Below are 17,481 nucleotides of genomic sequence, written 5' to 3'. Positions count from 1 at the left end.
TTTTCTAAAAGTAAATAATTACAAGTATGGGAGTTTTGATTGTAAAGTCATTTTTTCCCGATGAAAAAAGAAATATTATTAAACAATAACACTACAAACGGAAAAGGGAAAAGACACCAAGGTCTCGTTGCGGTTTGAGTTGTCTGTCTAGGAAATGAAAATACGAAAGTTTCAGTAAATAAACACCAAAAAAAAAAAAATTGAACAAAGTGAAGAAACAAACATTTGATTGAACGGAAAATAAAAGGCCTGTTGTAGGGCTGTAGTTGAAGCTTTCCAACTGTGCTTAAAACTTGATAGCACTAGGAATGTACCAGTTGTCGATTCCAACTGATCACAATGCATCTCTCTCGAGTAGATACATTCTATCGATATGAGACAAATTGCATCATCTAGTGTTGCAAGGAATTACGCAACTGATTTATTGCCCCAGTTTTTATGTGTTTACACCTCAGGAGGCTTTAAGGCCACGGTATAATGATATGAGAAAAGCCAATATTTTGGACGACTTGTTGCTTTAGTGGTGGCATCAGTTGGCGTAAAATTCCTACTTGCAAATCAAATCTGACTTTGAGAAAACCATATAATAACCAACATGTGAAAAGGTAGAATGTCCTGAGCTTCAATATTGGAATGGATTAAGTGATAATGATCAAGCCAGAATAATAACCACATTTGTATTGACCATCCAGGATTAAAATTAATTGAGATTTAAACAACTGCCAAACCAACAAGCACGAGCAAAATCACAACGTAAGAAGAGATGAGAAAGAGCTTCTGTTTCAGCTGACAGAAAGGGCAATTTCCTTAACAAAGTTGAAGTTTTTAATCTATTCCAAGCAATTTTCCAAAGATGACTTTCAAACGAGGTTGTAATTTGCAATGCCGAATTCTAGACCAAGGAAAATGAGTTGGCAAAGGATATGTAGAACCAAGAGACAAACACTACAAATAACCCTCTTTAACAAAATACAATCCCATCTGACTCGTGGACCAAACCAAAACATCATCTTAATAATGAAAAGGGATAGGGGTTGAGAGAATAGACAACCACATCCAAAGAATAAATAGAGCGAATTAAAGAAGCAATCCAAATAATAGAATCGCGCGGTACAAGGTTAGATACCCTCCATGAAGAAGGGATATTACCTAATTGTACGGTGATTTGTAACTAAATTCTTGTATTTACAAATATATAAATCGATATTCATCGCTTATTTTTGATAACTTTCGTAAAACTTGCCTTTTTATTAAATTGATCTTTTGAGAATTAAATGTTACTCTCACTTTAAAAAATGTATATGCACAAATCCAAAATATTCAGATAATTGATCACCATATGAGATGATAATACCTAATAAACTGCACCAACGGACTTCAATCATTGTTCTTTTAGTATTAACACGAGATATCAACTAGGTATATAGAACAAAACTTGAAATTATGTTCAAAACATATATCTTCAACCTCCAAATCTACATTCTTTGTGTGGCAAGCCTTGAATAATAGGTTCTGATCTAATCCTAACTTGGTTAAAACACAAGCAAGTCGAACAAACTCAAAATGCAGAATTGGACCTAACCCCTAATTCATACCAAAAAAAATAGGAAATTAACATATGCTCGATCTGCGTCGTACGTTGCAAGGCTCCAAGCAACTTGATTCTGACTTGGTTAAAACACAAGCAAGTCGAACAAACACAAAATGCAGAGTTGAACCTAAGCCCTAATTCACACGAAAAATGGGGAATGAACATATGCTGGCTCTGTGTCTTATGTTTCAAGGTTCCAAGCAACTTGATTCTGACTTAGTTAAAACAAGCAAGTCGAACCACCTCAAAATGCAGAGTTCGACCTAACTCCTAATTCATACACAAAATAGGAAATTAACTTGCTGGCTCGGCGTCTTACGTTACCAAGCTCCAAGCTACTTGATTCTGATCTTGCTCGTCAAAATATAGCAGACGGAAATGTCAAGCAACTTGAGATCTAAATGGAATAAAAGGAGGGGAAACAATGCTTCAGGGAACATATTTTCTCCAGGCAATACCATATGTAGAGCAATCAAAAACTTGTGCCAGCAGAGGCTCCTACAACTTTCTTCTGGAGCTAAGATTAAGGTTCTCCAGCGAGTAGATGGACATGTGCAGAGAGTTTAAAGCCTAACATCATTCTACAAATCCCTCTAACATTATTTTTGCGGAAATATCCCATTCCCCACCATAAGATCCAATAGACCATTAATATGGTTTTACGTTGTGATTTGTCATAAAGCCAAATTCTGCTGGTCACACAAAATACTTTAACTCGGAACGCTTTCTGTATCACCCTCCACTCTCTTTAAGCATAATAGTAATCGGCTGCCATCCAGACTGAGGAATTATTATCCATTTCTTGACCGTGATTATCATATTCAAGATCTGAAGTACCTCTCCTAACATAAGCTCCTTAAGGCATTCTTTCCTTAGAATTAAAGATGCTTCATATCTAATAAAAATATAACAACGAAGAAATGTAAACAAATTGTTGGTAAAAGATACAGGAACCTTAAACAAGTAAATTTGCTTAAAATAAAATCTACCTGCACTGGGAAGACAAAATTGCTGAGCGCCCAGATGATGAAGCAAGGAAATCTTGTATTCGATCCCATGTTGTTTTTGGGTACTGACTAACATTTTCACCTTTAAGGTTTATACAATTCCAAAGTTTCTCGTTTCTAGTAACATAAAAGTGCAAAGCACCCAGTCTTCGTTTTATTACCACATTTAGCTTGACTGCACAATCTAAGGCCTTCTTGACATCAGTAGTTCGATATTTGGAATCTCCATAAGAAATGCAATCAGTTATATTTGCTTCAGTTGGCATAACCTTTTCAACCTTCAGAGTATTTAAGGCTAGAAGAACAACCCCAATGAGGCCTTGCTCATACTCAGAAGGTGGTGGACATCCCTGAACTTCCAAGATAACATTGTTCGAACTGGTATTGGCAATTCCAGTGAAGGAAGGAGAAAGCAAACGTTCAGAACCACGGGGATGCCTCTGGTTCAAGTTCTCATAATGAAATACTTGGCCACGTGATGGGTCATGACCAGCAAGGTGTACATCGAAGCTATGTAGATTAGGAGATTGAGCAGTACTTGGATTAGAATCTTCTCTGGTTCGCTGATGACAAATAGGAGTACTTTTGACATTGCTAGGATGTGGAGAATTAGGTACCTTAGGTATGTCATAAAATGAATTTGGGATTGCAGACAATTTGGATACATCTGAATGGGGAGGAACTGGTTGAATTCGAGTATGAGAATCAGGAAGAGGAAAACTCAGTCCAGACATGGGCTGTATATGAAGGTTGGTTGACCGCAAAGAACTATGATAGAGATCCCGAGGAATTTCACTAGAGTTGCCCATTTTATTTTCTAAGCAATCTTGGTTGCTTGGAAGGTTAGGAGTAGACCTACTGTTTGGGACTACGGGCACACTACTAAAGAAGAATTCATGCGGAGCTTTTCGGAACAGCTTCACTGGTGATTGCACTTGTCTAGGATGATCATTGTTCTTACCTTCTGAACCAGTGACAAGTAAGCTTGAAGAGCTTGATAGGTTAGACTGATTGTCATTTTTCGAAACATGTTTTACTTTGTGTTTCAAATGACCAATGCTTCTAGCAGTATAGGTATTTTGACTGCCCATATCAAGGCTTTCGGAACTGAGAACCAGTGGCCGATTTATTTGATTTGGCTCAGCAACTAGGCTTTGAATCCTCTCAGAATTAGAGACATGGTTACCACTTGCAGGGCATGATGATTCGCCACTTGATAGTGGGGCCCCACCAGCTAAAAGGCTCGTCCAGAGCCATACACATTTTGCTGCTGCGACTAGAGGAGCTGATGCTTTTGGTGGTTGTGCTAGAAGAATGTTGTATTTTCTCAGGCGCAACTGATGCAGAGCATTTGAGAAATCCCTATCTCCAGAAATCAGCAAATAATTTGCAGGAGCTGCGTTATCTACTGCCCATAACAACATATCAACTAGAATTTTCTTGTCACTGGCATCTTTCACACCTGTAACAACTTCACAACGTCAAATTAACACCAAAAAGGCATGCAGCTACTTTGCCATCTTCATCATACTTAAGCGACTACCTTCATGCTTAAATGGTAACATTACCATCCGAGAGCATACAAGAGCAGAACTTATGTCAAAACTCTTTGACTACACAATGCCCTTATGACATGGGAAGAAGGGAGTATTAATATGCGCAGACGGTGAATACTAAATATCCCAAATAACAGCAACATTATACTTCTTTGGAAAACTGGTGCAGAGGAACTATAGACTCCACAGCAACAACATTTGGTAGCCACACAAACATCGATCTATTTAGATTTCAGACTCCAGGATGAAAAGGGGAAAGAATAGACAAATGGCCCAACAAAAAAAAAAAAAAGTCTCACAACGCAAGATTCACCGTCGAACCAGACTTATTCTTCTTTCCTCGGGTAAGGGAGAAAAAATAAAAACGAAATGGCAATGAAACCAGAATCCACGAAAGTACAGATGAGGTGTTTGCCAAAAGCTTCACAGCGATTAAAGCATGCTTCAGGCGGCAGGGTAAAAGGGAACAAGAAACGAAAGGTTGAAGATAGAAGGAAATGAATACCGGCTGGGATGTGGTTGAGGGAAATTCCGGTGCTAGAAAGTGCTTTCTGAAGGAAAGATGGAATCCGACTTGTGTCGCCGTAGGCGGAGATGGAGACGGGACCGCAATAGTTCATCTTCACGAGTGCGGAACTAATATTCTGAGCAATGGCGTGAGGGTCGCGGCCCTTGGGAACTTGGCAGTTATCAATGTCCCACCACACAGAGATCTTTGCTGAGACGTATTGCGGCTCCGCTCTTGCGCTACCGGCCGCCCCCGGCGCACAAGCGATGACATTGTAGTCGTTTCGGTTCACGTCTCCAGCCATTGGCACGCAGATTGTGCAGTCAACCCTCAGAAAATTGGAAGATTGACAGAGCTTGGGCAACTTGAATGTTGAGAGGACTGAGAGGAGGGTTTTACGATCGAACTTTGAAGGCGGCAACTGCTAATTTTTAATGTTCGAAAATCTAAGAAGATATTACGTAAATTCAATAAAAGATATTTTTAATTAAATTTTATATTGATGAAGTTTCTGATGTGATGGAAATTTTCTAATATTTTATTTATAATTAAAATTTTAAATTTATAATTGTTTACAACAATATCTCAAGCTCTTTTTCCAAAAAAATGGTTAAAAATTCAACAATTATTGATTTATTTTTTAAAATTTAGTTATCATTCTCTCACAATAATGTCCCCATTTGATATGATAAGAATTTTTTATGGAATAAGAATTGGAGCTGAAATTAAATAAATTTAAATTTTAAATGTATGTTTGGTTTGACGATGAAATCTTGATATAATTTTAATAAATATTTATACTCAACACAAAAAAAAAAAGCCAAGATAACTTTTTTCTCAAAATTAAAGACCTCGTGTGTCATTTACCTTGTTTTTTCTTCTTTTAGCCAATATGAGTCACCGATGGCAAAGCTTAGAGCCACTAGTTGAAATCCCTACCCTTTCAACATTCAAAAGCTCAGCACTCCTTCCAACCACTTATGACATCCAGCAAATCTACTTTTAGCTGCAAATCTACTTGTACCTATTGATATCACTACCCCCTTTCAACTTATACTAATTTTTTTAAAAAAAACAAGAAACCATAATGGATTGAAAATTGCATGGAATCTGAAACTTTAAGGCAAGAGCAAGAACATGGAACAAAACATCACTGGGGAAATTTCTAGAGCAAGAACAATACCAATGGCTAAGATCAAAGGTAGAGATGGACAGGAAGTTCAAAATGTTAGTAGATGGAGGAAAATTGAAGTCAAGACATTAATGGGTAGGGGAGTTGACTTCTATCTTGTCTTTACTCATTGCTGATACAAGCTGCAGTCAGCAATCAATTTTACAATTGCCAGCTATCTTGCCATCTCTCATCATTGATGAATGTTTAACGACTCTCTTGGCTTCACAACCCTATAATAGAGGTTAGATCATGAAAGAGATGTTGGTGACAATGATGGAGTTGGGCTTACGAAGGTAAATATGATGACGATGATGGTAAGGTCAATATGTTTAAGAGATGAATTTCATATAGATTGAGCCAATTCTATTGTACTTGTGATGGAATTGAAGTTTGCCCATTTTGTTGGAATCATGATTCTTGAGAATTCAGATGCTGCCATACTAAACATGTTAAAAATCTAGATTCCATATTCAATTTCATTTTCAAATGTAGAATAACTACACACCAAATAAGGCCTAAAATGGTTGGGTGGTGGGTAAATGACCAAATAAAAAAAAATATTAAAATAATAATATTTCAAGACCTAGAAATATCGGCCAGGCAAGTTAGTTCATCGCTAACATTTTAAAATCATACATATGCACGCGTGTGAAATTGTAACCTTATTTTTGTTGGTTGTTATTATTTACTTTTATAGTCTTAAATCTTCAAGGTGGACAAGAAAGAAGGTTGGAGTCCTGGGGAGGGGGGAATCTAACACATACAAGATTATCTTGAATTTTGATGTAGTTAGCGTATAACTCTTCTCATTTTGTTTAAGCGTTTAAAATTAACCTTCACATTTGTCATATCAAATTAATGAAATACGTATGGCAATTGACAAAAAGAAATTAATTATTTTTTTTACACAACTTAAGGAAGAATTATGTAAATAAAAAATGCACATGCTGATGCGAGCGCTTTATTGACGAGCAATTTATAAGTATTTATGTAAGTGCTTTTTAAACTCGGAGTCATGTTAACCTAATGAGCCCTTAGAACCCAACTCACATGAACTTTTCTCAAGAAAAAAAAAATCACTTGAAACAAGAAAACGATGTGCCACCAATAATCGAAAAATATGAATAAAATTTTCATAAAGTGATTATTTGCTTATATAGGATGACACATAAGCTGTTATATGTATTTTTTTAATATAAAATGGTATCTTTTGTTAACAAAATAACTTTGAAATAATGGTCAGAGAATCTGTAATAGAAAAATAAAATGTTCGTGAGAGGTTAATTGTAAACTTTAAATGTGAAGAGGGCTTTGTACAACTACCTTTAAATTTAGAAGAATTTAGCACGCTATAGCCAAAGAAAAAAACTAAAGAGATCAAATGAACTTGCAGAGGAAAAAACGGGGGTTTGGGGAGGAAAATGATAAGAGGACTTTGGTCTTGCATAATTTGGGCAAATCCGAAAGCTAGCAGCCCAGCACTGAACAACCACGTTGAGACCCGACAACCATTTTCTTTTTCACACTTAGCGTGGCTTTTTGTTGTTGTTGTTGGTGGTGGTGGGGTTAATACATGCTTAGTGTGGCTGCTTTTTTTTTTTTTTAGTACACGCTTAGCATAGCTTTACGTCATCATTTTTCATTATCAGGATTCAATATTATTGACCAAGCAAATTTTGATTATTCACAGGTTCCAAATGAGAAATTAAGGGAGTAATTCCATCTTGCATTTCGCCAAAAAATTAAACAAATCTTGTTTTAGAAAGCCCTTTCAACCCATGGCCTTGGTTGATTTTTCACCTAACTTCCTAACTTATTAAAGGGTCGGGGGAAAGAATTTGTTGTGGTTGGTTACTGTTAAAAAAAAGGTACATGGTAATTGTTTCCCGTGCAGGTGAACAGCAAAAGTGACCACTGACAAGCAAAGCAGGGGATCGCGGGTCCAGCCAGTTTTAATGCTCATCAAGTGTTAAGTATCTGTACTGTTTAAATTTATGAGTCAAAATCTAATTTTACCCCTAGGTTATTTTTTAAAAAAATATTATTCTTAAATTATTGATCATAATAATATTATTTTTAAATTAATTAAATTAAAGTAACGTTGCTCTAACTGTTTAAACACTGATATTGTAGTTAATAAGACTCACATTTTATTAATTAAAATATAATTTTATCTTTAAATTAATCCTAAATAAGTAATGTTGTCCTTACTATTTAAAAAAATAAAATTATAACAATATTAAATGTATATATAAATTTAAAATTATACTAATATTAAATGTATATATAAAATAAAAATAAATTAGATATGTAAATATAACAATATTTAATATTAAATAATATTAAATTTATAAATTATAATTTCATAACTTATCAAATATAACTAAATTTTGGTTCAATCAAATATAAATAGACTCAAAAATATCTGTATTTACACCTACAACTATTGACATTTTTATAAAAAAGGTCTTAAATTATATTTTATACATGTGAATTGTTCAAAAATAAAGCTGGCTTTTAGTATAATTTAATTTTTGAATTTTTTTTATTTTTTAAATTTTTTTAACTTTTGTATATTATGTTTAAAACCATCGTATTTTTTAAAAATCGTTCCCATTTCTAATTCAACTTCAGTTTTTGGCCTGATAGCGGTTTAATTCTTATCCAATCCAACTCAATCATAAAAATAATTTTTTTGATCCAAGTCGAGTCATTAATGATGGCTCTGATCAATAGTTATAAATACAAATGCAGATACTTTAAATATACTCATATCTAGCTTAACTAAGATTAACTTATATTTAATAAATTATAAAATTATAATTTATAATATTATTAACTTATGAATTTTTATTAACATACTATAATTTTTTTTGTTATTTCTTTTATAGACACATTTAATAGTATTATAATTATATATATATATATATTTAATATTATTTTATTTAATTTTATTATATTTTTATTTTTATTTAATTTGATTGTTAAATGCTGAGGGCAATACGGCTCCTCTAATAATAATTTAAGGGTAAAATTATACTTTAACTCATGAAAAATGAGTTTTATTAGCTACAATAATGGACATTTAAATCAGCAAAGACAACATTATTCTGATTTAATTAGTTTAGGGGCAACATTATTGCAATAAATAGTTTAGAAAAAATACTATTCCTCCGACAATAGTTTAAAAAAAATTGCACCTCAATCCTAAATTTATTGATTTTGTATTTTTGATTTATATCTATTATAAAAAATTATAAAGTTTTAATAAATTTACTTTATCATCAATAACAATATAGGTTTGATTTGAATGGTTTAATCTAATATTAATTTTTTAAATTTTTTATAAATTAAGTATCAAAACATATCTTCGATAGACAATTTATAAAAATATTAAAGAAATTAATATTAAATTGGACCTATTATGCAAATGAATGATAAGGTAAATTTATTAAAGTTTTATATTTTATACCTTAATAAATATAAAATAAAATTGATAAACATAAATCATCCAGATTGGCTCATCACCTTTGGGAGATGACGATGAGCACTGAAACTATACGCGGGATGGACACATCGGCGTAGAAACCACACGATGATGCAGACGGAGGGTTTGTCATCATGGTGGTTGTGTGGATAGACTAGATTACCCGATGGAGTGACAATCGAGATCTTTCCGTTTTGGAGGATTGGATTGCTTTCGTTTTCTTGCCAGTTTCTCTGCATTCATTTTGTAGTGTCTCCTGAGATCTTGATGTTTTGAAATTAAAATAATTTTTAGACCCGAGAGATTATACAAAAGTGAAGCTTCTGTGCATATTATTCTCTCTCATTGTTATGTGTTCACTTGTTTTGTCAATCCCTTTTCACACGTCCACTTTCAATTCTCAACTCAAAAAATTTTCAACTACGCCTTGTGTTTCGCGCTGACTCAACATGCACCCACACACATTTTCTCCGTCCCCCCACACTGTGATTCAACGCTTCCAGGCTCACATTGTTTCTCTTGAACCAGTTTCAGTCTTTCTCATTAAACGAGAACGGCCTAGAATTGTGAATGAGATTGGTGTTGGAATATTTCATGCATAAGGTGCATCTGCATTAATTGATTATTTGGACAGAAATGTGTTGACTTTATATGATATAGTGTGGAATGTAAGGCCACTTGCGCGATCTTACTTGAACAAAAAATCAACTTACGACTTCTAACTATCAGTTTTCTCTCCATCGCAAAGTTACCTAAGTTGAGAAGCTTGTGATAGAATTAATTAATAATATACAATTCTGAGATGGTTTCAGGCTCGGGCTTCTGCACATTGAAACATCGTGTATTGTAAGAAGTACTTAGTCAAAGTAGTTTACTGAACTCGCTTTCCCTGTCTCCCTCTTCTCTCCAACAGATCTGGACTAGGTGCATCATCTAACAATGAATTGAATTGAATTGAATTATAGCAACTAGTTTTGGCTAAGTGCGTCATATTCAATTTCAATGCAAATAGCTAGGTTGGTTAAAGATAAAAATGCACTTGTATTTGTTCATGGACGTAATTTGTAAATTTACTGCAATATTTATGACGGCTGATCGAGGGTTGCTTGCGCTAGGAACGCTAGGGGCAGAACAGATATATCCAGTCAACACATGATAAGCCGTGAACAAGATTACATCCACAGAATTAAAAAGAAAACAACTTGAAAAAATAAAACCACGATTCCTTTCAATACGACAAAATTCTGATATAAGTGATCTCTTGATACTCGCGATGTTTTTCAAATTATTTGATATTATTTTTTTCTCATAAAAGGAAAATTTATTTAGTATTGACTCTTAAATTTTGAATTTTTTAATATTTTTTTTATAAAAAATGGGGTAGTGAAATTTAGATTTTGTGATTGTGTTTAATGTAAGTATTGAATGCCTGCATCATTTGAATCATTAAGATTCAGATCAATGATTATGAATTTATACTTCATTTGAGATTAATAAATGAGTAAATTTATTTTAATTATTGATATAAATTTTAATAATTTAGATAATATAAATATTTAATATCTATATTAAATACAATTACTAAATTCAAATTCAATCCAAAGGAGGGCCACAGTCCGTGAAACAAAAACTGCGTGGACGCATCCAAGTAGTTATAGGCTATAGCGTTCCCTCAATCTAACACAGGATTTGAATTCATTAAGTAAAATAAATTTTCTTAGTGCCTGTTTGTTTTGTGTCCAAAATCGATTTTTGAGTGTTTAATTGATTTTTAAAACAAAATTAGCTAAACAGCATATAATTGCCATAATCGATTAAACATGCTAAAATTGATTTTTTTTAAAGCTATTCATACCTGCTTTTGGTTCTCATTTTGCCATATTAATTTGTCAATAATTTTTTAATAATTCATAATTGTGTTAAATAAAATTAAAAAATTTAATAATATTATATGCAAATTTATCAATAATTTAATTTTGCATGATAATTAATTATTGATCCAAAATTAAATTTTAAAATAAGCTCTTGGAGGTTGCTTATAGATTCAATTTTATTATTAAATAATATATTTTCCTTCTTAGATAAAGCTTAACAAATTTATTAATATTAAATACAACTTTATCAATAATTTAATTTTAAAAAGTAATGTGTTTTTTAGTAATTTATAAAGTTGAAATCAATTTCAGTATTCAAACAGATTGTGTTATAATACAATTAATTATGATTAAAATTTATTGCTTAATCAATTATTTTTATAATCTATTATACTCAACTGATATTCAGGTGGACACTTATTGAATGAATGCCTCACATTGCATAATAATAATTTAATTTAATTTGATCAAATGGTTCTTAAAGTATTACATAAAATTTAAAAAATATTATATTGCAAATTTTTTAAGGGCCATCTGATATAAAAAGTGTTTTAGTCGTGTAGATTGTTTTAATTTTTTTTAAAAATATATTTTAATATTTTTTAAATAATAATAAAAATTAATAATTATAATTAAGATATTAATTGAATTAATAAGCTTGAGACACTCGTCATATCCAAGTGCATGCATATTAACCTAACCCAATTATCATTTTTAAAATTATATATGTAGCAACTATTGATTACTTGTGCGTAATATTGAATTAAAAATTTAAAATAATAAAAAAATCTCCATCACCATTATAACTACAAAATATGAAAATACGTACATCAGGGAAGAAATATTAAGAAAGCTTAACTGATAAAACAATTAATACCCCTATTAACAAAGAATAAAAATATCATACAATGTCAAGACGAATTAGGTTAGTCTAGAATATAGACTGTAACCCGGTGCCCGGCTCGACAGCCTAGCTGAATCAGGGCAAAGACTGAGTGGACTTTAAGACAAAGCGTACAGCCGTGGACTTTTGGTGAGATTGGCAGGCATGGGCCATTGGATTGACCCGTGCAGAGAGGTCTCCAGATCCATCGACAGACATTACATCCGATGTCACCATCAGGAATTAAAAAGATCATATCTGACAATAGAAATCATCAAATTAAGCGGTTCCAGACTGAAGAAATTTGACTGGTAGGGGCAAGAGTGCGAGGGGTGCCATGAAAACTCTACAGTGGTTTTGAACTTGGTTTAATGGGTTGTCCCATTATTTGATTTCCATGGAAATTATTGTTCAGCAAGGAGTTTTTTTTTTAAGTAGAAATTAAAAACAATTGGGCTTTATTTTACATTATTTGTCAAGTTTTTCTACGTAAAGTTCCGTCGGAAAATCCATGTTAATTTTCCCCTTTTTCAGACAATACATTACCCACTGGTTATATTTTTGAATCACAGGCGATGTCGATCCAATATGATGCCACAATTTTTTATTGACCTTGCCATTTTTATTATTGTGAACATTACGACGCATGTTATATAGTTAAATAATTTTTTTAAAAAATAAATTTCATATCAGTCATACATTTTCCTTCTCCTTGAACGTGTAACTCTATAATTAAGCATGTGCCGCACTTAAATCAACGAGTTGAAGTACATTATTGTTCTTATGAACTAATAATTTAAAATACTCACTGTGTCGCAGTCTACGATGACAAGTTAACACATGCCCTGTATATAATTATTATAAAAAATATATATGTAATCATGGTATGATTTCACAGATTTTTTCTGTAAAAAAAAATTAAAATTTCATAGATTTTAATTCACACTCTTTGTCGTTTAGTTTAGTAACTCTGTGATATATTATGAGCGGAATAAATTATTTATTTGTAAAAATTTGTCCAATTTTCCTCTCACAATAATTTCCCAACTCAGGAATATTATTAATCATGCTTGATCAATAACAATTTAACAAAAACTAGTAACGTCAAATGTGATTTTCAAATGTTTGATTGACGACGCATGATGAGGGGAGAAAACTATGCCAATAAAATTAGAATCCAATGTCCGATAGTCCCATAAAAAAATAGTTTAAGAGAGAGATAAACAAATACTACTTCTGGAAACAAGTAATCCATTGCTCTGTCGCAGAATCGTAATGCATGATATGGAAGTGAGTTCCATTTTGTCACGATAAACATGCAAGGTTAAGTTGTTGTGTTGGGCAAACTCTATTAAAAACATTAATATAGAATTTACACAAACCAAAGAAATGCAGCGAAAAACTTGAAGTTACCTCCTGGCATTGCTAGATGACTTGATGCAGGGTTCCTCTAATCTCAGTATAACTGAACAGCACAAGAGAGACAACCAAAACAGAATAAATAAGAGAGGGAATCTTCTAACTAGCATGCAAGTATAGTGATCGCTGCTAGTCAGGAACCCTCATGCAGCATAAACAATTTACTATGCACTGATTCAATTTACAGGCCTCTGTTCATAACCCACCATTAGATTGTTTTATTATTTAATTTAGACAAAGAAAACCCCTAAACCTATATATAATTGGCCATTTTAGGCCATAATCGGGATATTTTATTATACTTAATGATATCTCATAAATTAATGATATTTTAAATTGGGATATTAGATTTAAATCAATATCTATATGAATGTAGTGTTATATATATATATATATATAACATTTTCCTGCTTGGCCACAAGACCATATATTAATTAAATTGTCAAAGTTTAGGAGAATGTGGTCAGAAATCCATAGTAGAATTTGACCACAATGATTGAATTAATTATCTTCATGCATAATCAAAAAAATATTAATTCATATTAATTCAAATAAATATTAATTATGAAATAAAAATATTAAAAAAATCAATTAGACTCTGATTTAAATAGAATACCTTTTTCTTATTCTTTCCCAAAAAAAAACCACTCATATTCGCAATCCCATCACTCAGATTGAATAATTCTCAAATAACTTAAAGAAAAACAAAACCTTTAATTAAGTATTTTATTTCATTTATTGAGTAGTCTCTGCCCTTTCTTGTCCGTCTCCTTTAAAATTCCATGGTGATAAGTCCTCCCAGTTTTAGGTGAGTATTACCTTTTGTGTATTACAAGCAGCAACCTTGCATAATGGGCAGGATCTTTATGAATAAACCCCAATTGTTTATTGGATTCCAGCTTAAAAGTTTGTTCATATCTCATGCAATGTATACAATTCGAGACGGCAAGCCATAAATTTTAATTTCATCACCTAGCTAGTAACGCCTCAGCTACGTCACAAAAATGTAATATATCTTACACGCGGCAAATGTAATCCTTTAATTTTTCCAAAAGCGTGCTCTTTATTTAAATGATATCTCCTTTACGTGTTTTGTGACCTTTTGACTCCATAATCATATAACACTCTTGAAGGGTTTAAATTAATTTAATAATTTTGAAATCTCATGATGAAAAGTTTCAAATAATAATCTTGTAATTGTCTCTAAATGAGGATTAACCATTTCATGGTGGGAGCAAGCAATCATTGATTACTCAGCAATCTTGCATTCCTCCATAACACAACTTGTTCAGTAGGTGCAAAAATATATCATAATCTCATCTTGCTAAACTGAACAAATATAGCCCTCAAAAAATGATTTTTATATGTAAAGCATGAAGCATAATGTACATGCACTTAATTAGAATTTGCGGCTTTTCAGATATGATCCAATCAAGAATTTGTTTAAGAATCCCTCCAAGTTTCCTTTACAAAGCATTGATTATCTATGTGTGCGTTCATATAAGACTATGTCTTAACGATTAAATTAGGAGGAAAACCATCCCCATACGTAAACGGTCAAATGTCTATTATTATAGGTTCCTTGTGGGAAATACTCTAAGAACAACCCTTTAAGGTATTTTAAAAGCACATCTAAACTTATCATATCATGACTCTTGAACAATGGTCGTTTTACCCTTTGCGACACTCTTAAGTCATTAACCATGAGCAAGATACTTAAATCCCACTAACCTAGCGATGTAAACAAGACCATAATGCTTTCAACAAAATCATTTATGTGATTGTACTATGATACCTTGATTAACACTAGTGTGGGGCTTGTTCATGTAGAATGACTTCTTAATCTTACTAACTCAATTCTCTTAATCTTTTATTTGACTCCTTACATTCCTTCTTAAGACAGGCCTTGAGTGTCATGAAGATATGAAAGAAATTAATCATCAAAATAGGAGACATACCTCACTATAATCTTTTTCTTCTTTTATGGAGAAACTTCAGCAAACAACTTTCTTTTGTAGTACTTAAAGTTGCTTAATGGCAACTTTACAAAACCCCAAATATGTTTGCCTTGGGATCTCACGTGTCTTTCATGAAATAATGCCCAATTTAGAATTTTCCTCAGTATTTACGTTCTATTTAAGTTTCCTATATGCAATCACTAGGAGTTTCCAAATTTCAATCACTATTAATCTCAACTCAACTCATTGTTGGATTATATTAAGGTTGCATAATAAGAGTCCATCCATCAACGCTGGAGGCATCCCTTGTTAATCATGAGATAACCTTTCAAGAATTGAAGAAATTCTATATATATATATATATATTGACACTCTTAAATTCTAGCACGTTCAATTGTGAACTTTAGAACTTCTTTATGCTTTACATATACCTCAACAATAATGAGTTCCCATGTAAAACTAGTGTTCAACCACAATTTAAAGGTGCATTTGCATGTGATTATCTCCGTGAGTCTGATCACTTCCAGTAATTGTAGCGTCTTTAAGAATTTTTTGTATTTCCAAAATACTACACAACTTGTTAGTGTGATGGACAACATACAATATTTTCAAGAGGCCTTTTGCATTATTTCACAAAAATATGCAGTGCTAGTATCTCGGAATATTTTCTTTCTATACGGACCACACGCTCATTTCTTCGTAAGACAATGCTACACAAGCATATATTATAAACTTAGTTTTCAACCATTTCGAAAGGTAATAGCTTTATTGGAATCTTCTCTAAACATACATTATTGACATGAGTGTATCCCTTAAAGGAATATAATTCCAAGTATAAGCTTAACATTCCAAATATGTCTATTAATGATATATTCTTTCTCTTAACAATACCAACCATGTTACGTGAGTTCTTATATGAAAGGACTTTATTATATAGACTATGTTATTGTCTACTAGCAGTGAGCCCATCATGTCGCTCATTTTCTCCCTTGACCTCACCAAACTAATCCATTGAGATCAGATTAATTACCCACTCTCGCTTTATATATCTTAACTAAGGCATTCAATGCCACGACCTAATTATAAGACAAACAGTACTCAGGTACTGTGAGGAGTCACCGAGAAAGGAAATAAACTTTTCACACATTAGAACATAAATATATAATAGTTCATCTCATCTCTAACCAATCATAATCCTTCAAATTTTTTTTAAATGGCGTGATGGTTATGCTCAAACTTTCAATGCTCTTTTACCTTCACCCCCCCCCAAAAATATTTATTTGCAAGAAATGTTAATTGCGACATGTGAATTTATTATAATTTAAATTAAGATATATTTAATGTCCATTTTATATCGATATAAGAATTGAAAATAAACTTTTACACACACTCACATCTTCCATAATACCCTTTTTCAAATCAAAGCTAGACTTCCGGTGAGAGAGGAATTTTTTTTCATTCCAACCTAGGGAAAATACTTAGTCCCAAACTATAAAATAACATTGGAAAAATTTTGCTGTGTCAAAATATAATATAATTTTTAAAAGTAATGTCTCATTAATAATTTCAATGTCACCCTTCAAGTAGAAAAATAATTAAAATGATATTGTACGTAGTATAATGGTTGAATGTATAGGGACATTTTAGAAATTTTATAATTTTATTTTGAAAAGGTTAATCTATAAAGTGTCATTACTTAATTTATTAGCATGCATAATCTTATTTTAAATTATCTTATAATTTTAGACGAAATGAGTATAAAAATGTATTTATCATCCTTATTTACTTGTTCCCTAATACAAAACACACAAACTATATTAAGAGGACAAAAAATCAATAAAAAATTTAAGTATTTTTTTTTTCATCTTTGCCCTTCATTTAATATCATAATTTTTAATATTAGGATGCAATTAAAAGATGAGGTAATAATTTTTGAACAAGTCATCAATGTATTTAGAAATTCAAAACGAGACAACTAGTCATGAAAAATAAAAATAAAAAAAAAGTAAATCAAGACGAGTAAG

The 17,481-nt window shown here is 32.1% G+C and overlaps 1 protein-coding gene across 1 annotated transcript; it reads right to left on the bottom strand.

Moving 5' to 3' along the window:
* Window positions 1–2,019: 2,019 nt before the first annotated feature.
* On the bottom strand, window positions 2,020–5,067 carry LOC129310578 (uncharacterized). The gene is made up of 3 exons (XM_054952468.1): window positions 4,660–5,067; window positions 2,581–4,060; window positions 2,020–2,486 (listed from the first exon to the last, which is right to left on the bottom strand). Exons 1-3 carry the CDS (start codon window positions 4,964–4,966, stop codon window positions 2,324–2,326), a joined length of 1,950 nt encoding a protein of 649 aa, XP_054808443.1. The 5' UTR covers window positions 4,967–5,067; the 3' UTR covers window positions 2,020–2,323.
* Between the last annotated feature and the right edge of the window lie 12,414 nt (window positions 5,068–17,481).

Source organism: Prosopis cineraria, unplaced genomic scaffold (genome assembly GCF_029017545.1).
Source record: "Prosopis cineraria cultivar Desert tree isolate PC_DT_omini unplaced genomic scaffold, ASM2901754v1 PC1, whole genome shotgun sequence".
Lineage (NCBI taxonomy): Eukaryota > Viridiplantae > Streptophyta > Magnoliopsida > Fabales > Fabaceae > Prosopis > Prosopis cineraria.
The sequence above is the reverse complement of the archived record's forward strand: the minus strand, read 5'-3'. Positions and strand labels throughout refer to the sequence as shown.